This window comes from Octopus bimaculoides, chromosome 14 (genome assembly GCF_001194135.2).
Source record: "Octopus bimaculoides isolate UCB-OBI-ISO-001 chromosome 14, ASM119413v2, whole genome shotgun sequence".
In the NCBI taxonomy this organism is placed as follows: Eukaryota; Metazoa; Mollusca; class Cephalopoda; order Octopoda; family Octopodidae; genus Octopus; species Octopus bimaculoides.
The window spans coordinates 543,412-547,985 of record NC_068994.1 but is presented as its reverse complement, the minus strand read 5'-3'; the positions used below and the strand labels follow the sequence as shown (position 1 = coordinate 547,985).

The 4,574-nt window shown below is 35.9% G+C and overlaps 1 protein-coding gene across 3 annotated transcripts in view; it reads right to left on the bottom strand.

The window, feature by feature from the left end:
• Positions 1–4,574, bottom strand: part of LOC106870470 (fibroblast growth factor receptor-like 1) — a 127,043-nt gene that overhangs the window by 53,203 nt on the left and 69,266 nt on the right. For all 3 annotated transcript variants that reach the window (XM_014916572.2, XM_014916574.2, XM_014916573.2), the window contains exon 2: positions 430–526. In XM_014916572.2, coding sequence (XP_014772058.1) covers positions 430–508 — 79 coding nt within the window. In that variant the 5' untranslated portion in view covers positions 509–526. The remainder of the gene's footprint in view (positions 1–429; positions 527–4,574) is intronic.

Here is a 4,574-nt window from a genome sequence, read left to right as displayed (position 1 = left end):
TATATATATGCACATGCACACACACACACACACACGTCTGATTATAATGATAATAAAGTCGTGTGTTAATCCATTTTCTATTCAGTTTATCCCATTATTACAGAATATGTAGGTGTTGGGGGCAGTGAATGGAGAGACTTGTCTAAGCCTTAAATCCCTTAATACCTCAGGTTATTTCACAGAGATCACAACATCTCTGATCTCTGTTCACTGTTTTATGGTTTATGGACAGCAAAAATATATTTGTTGTTGGTGACAAAACACTTTACAGCAGTTAAGTGGGGACTTGAGGAGAATTAACAAATATTATTGCCAAGAATATAACACATTAATATCACTCATGTCAACTTTCTTTTAGATGGCTATGGGCAATGCCCTGCTCACATTGTGTAGAATAACAAAAGGAAGAGAGGAAGGAAGGCGACTTACCTTTGGCAAGGCACAGTGCAAATAGGTGGCACCACTGTAGTATATAGGGAATCCAGAATATTTTTTTCTGAAGATCCATTCTGGTCAATGTAGTAATCTGGATTAGAGAGAAAAACATTTTAATCACAACTGTGAATATAAATATATATATATACATACCCTAAAGCTACCAATTGTTTTATGTGAAAATATCTTCACAATTGTTCAAGCATGTCATGTGGAAGTGTTGGTACTCATCTCCATTTTGAAGGGGAATACATGAAATTACATGAGAGTGAACAGGATTCCTATTCCCAAATGAAAATGAATACACTTCCATGCGGCATGCTTGAGAAATTGTGAAAATCTCTTCCAATGAAAACAGGATAGACTTGTTAACCTTCAAATAAAGAATATTTATCCACCAGTGTGGTGTTGAGCACTCATTTTCACTGTTCAATATATATATATATATATATATATATATATATATATATACACCATGATATTGTTAGGGTCTGGTTTAGGGGAAGAGGAGAGTATGGTTGAAGATTCTGATATCAGCTTGACATTCTCTCTCAGTATCATACAAAGCCCCTAAATTTGAAATGATTCTACGAAAATTAGAACATCTCAGAATAATTGTGGTTTTTGTTATGTTCCATACGCCAACTTAATAATGAAAGACTTACTTCACTGAATCTTTCCAAATTCTCCATAATTTTCCAAATTGCTTGAAGCACACAAGTAGAGTATTTTAAGAGAAATATGATTAGAATAGAATTTAAAGCAATATCTGGTTTACTAACTCGAAGAGCAAGGCCTTGGATGAAGGGCAGAGGGCTTTCTAAAGTGATCAACATTATCTAGCCAAGGGAGATCACTGTTATCTATGTGTAAAGCAAAGGACAGGTCCCAACACCACCACCAGCACCACATAAGTTTAATACCTGCAGCAGGGAAGACATTCACTTGTACAAACTGTTATTGGAACATTATGAAAATGTCCAAACTGTGGCAAACCATCCTACCTGTGTTGCCATGGAAACATGGTTCTAACACTAACACAGTACCCCACCCCCACCCAACATTCTTTTCAAACCCCCCAATCTATGCTATTTTCTCTCGTTCCTTTCGTGACATGGTGTGGGATGGAAACGTTCTCTTCTTTCTTTTTTTTACAATATTTATTCCAGTTGTGTTGGAAAATTGATGTACAAACACATACATTACATATATATGCATACACACACATAGATACATATATATACACACATGAACACATATACGTACACACACACACATATATATATATACACACACACATATATCCTTTATTTGTAGATTTTGTAAATGCATATATATATATATATATATATACATATACACACACCCACATATAAACCAATATACACATACGAAAGACCAACAGCTCCTCCCACCCCCATCAACCTGTGATCCAATATTTGCCTGGTAAATCTAATCTTCATTATTCTAACACAAACATTGCTCCACCTTCAACTTCACTCCCACCGTCGCTACCATCAGGTCTTGATTAAACTTCTTCCACCATCACAGTAACACCCAACAAAATACAAAGCAAAAAATTTAATAAAGTTTTTTTCTTTTCATTTTCATGAGATGTTGCTAAGTGTGTGTGTGTGTACACGCACCTGTGTGTTTATATGAATATTTGAATATTTACTTGGGTCTTTTGGACATGAAAGTATATTTACCTATTGGTGCATCTATACACACGCACACATATGTATATCTGCATATACAGACCACAAGCATATAGAAAGAAATACCTGTGTGTGTGTGTGTGTGTACAGACATACACATCCATGTCAATGCACACCATTACACACACACACATGTTGCTAGTGCAATGCAAGTCAGTACATGTAGTAAGTATGGAAGAGTGTTGTGGCAATAAATGTTGTGAGCCTGATAAGGGCTTCCATACTTCATTGGAAAAGTGGGTGTGGCAGAGTAGGGTTGGGTTGGGTGGGAGAGAAAATCCATTATCTCTTTGTAAATAGGGCTTATGGAGTTATTTTAGGGAAGAAGTTTGGGTGAGGGAAGGATAGGGTCTAGGAGGGGCTGTGTGTAGAGGAGATAGAAGCATGCAGTGGTGTGAGGACATGACTGTAGATTGGTTGTGGTAGTGTTGGTAATATAGCAGTGTATGATAGCAGCAGAGTAGAGGAGTGGTGGTCATGTGTGTATTGGGTGTAGTAAGAAGGATGGAGAGACAAACCACCAAACCAGATCCAATCTTTCCGTCTATCTTGGTCTCTATTGCTGGAATATTGCACTCAGCTGATCTCATTGCAGTTGTGTCCCTTGCTTGTTATCTTTAGATTTTTAACACATCTGGTCAACACTTTCCAACCTCACTATATTACATATGTGAAATTACTGTGTGCGTGCATGTGTGTGCTTAGAGGGGGATGCAAGGGAATGGAACAGTAATGTATAAAGAATATAATATATAAAAGTGATGAAAGAGGATGTGTGTGTGTGTGCGTGTGTGTGCATACATGTACAAATGAACAATGTGTATATAGAGATGAGAGAGAGAGAGAGCATTAGAGCACGTAATATATCCAAACGCTAGAGGCGTACATCTGTCTCGTTATGTCTACATTGCAACATACATGTGTAATTAGTTAGAAATGTGTATAAAATAACTGAATCTGTGTGTGTGTATGTTTGCAGCAAGAAACTAGAGTGAATATATATATAGGAAACAGTGTGCATTTTATATATATATATATATGTGTGTGTGTGTATACATATATATGTGTAAATATATATATATATATATATATATACACACACACACATACATACATATATGTGTATATGTGCATGTATTTGTGTGTATGCTTACAACAAGAAATCCAAGTGTGTGTGCATGTATATGTTGGTATATGTATTAATATATGTTTTGATGCAATTATATGTAGACAGATATAAATCTATATCTATCAATCTATTTATCTACCAACCACATGATTCCGGGCTCAGTCCCACTGAGTGGCACCTTGGGCAAGTATCTTCTACTATAGCCTCAGGTCAACCAAAGCCTTGTGAGTGGATTTGGTAGATGGAAACTGAAAGAAGTATGGTGTATGCTCAAAATGTGTAGTAGATGAACAGCCGACAACTGATGAAGGGTCATTCTTTATGTTACTTGTCGTTTTCCATTTGCTTCTCTTCTTCGCATACCCAAGTTTGCCTTCGTATTTCATGTTATTTTCGTATTTTATGTTGTTTACATTTTGTGACGTCCTGTATCCATATATGCATATATATATGTGTGTAAGTATGTACATATATGTACATATATATATTCTATTTATATATAGGCACAGGACTAGCTGTGTGGTAAGCAAGCTACTTACCACATCGTATGTATATATATATATATAATCAAAGTAAGGTAATTTTAACTACCTTACTTTGAAATTGTATGGATAATACCGTACTAAATTCTGGTGCCTCAACTTAAGTACCATATTCATCTGAATATATATATATATATATATATATATATGTATGTATTTATGTATGCATGTATTTGTGTGTCTGTGTTTGTTCCCGCCTCCCATCACTTGACAACCAATGTTGGTGTGTTTACGTCCACTGTAACTTAGCAGTTTGGCAAAGGAGACCGATACTAAGCTAACAAAGAGTAAGTCTTGGGGGTTGATTTGTTTAACTAAAGGCAGTGCTCCAGCATGGCTGCAGTCAAATGACTGAAATAAATAAACGTGTGTGTGTGTCTTTGTGTCCAAAACTTAGTGGTTAGCTAAAAGAAAAAGGACCCAGCTTATAGACAACTAGCAGAAATACCCGGCGTTGCCCGGGTTAAAGAGAATAATGAAATCTAAAAACGCCGTCTAGACTACGCATCATCTTTATATATAGAGATGTATATACACACACGCACCCAAACACACGTATATATATGTATATCAATATAAATATATGAAAGTCAATGAAGTTTCGTAAAAGAAGGTGATCATGTACATACTTTCTTGCTGTTGTGATTATAACACCTCATTGTAAACTATGTTCCTTGTTTTCCCTTGTTGAGCATATACAAATAGGTTTTTTGTTGCTGCCCACTCTTGAGCAGCCAACATACAGTTGTC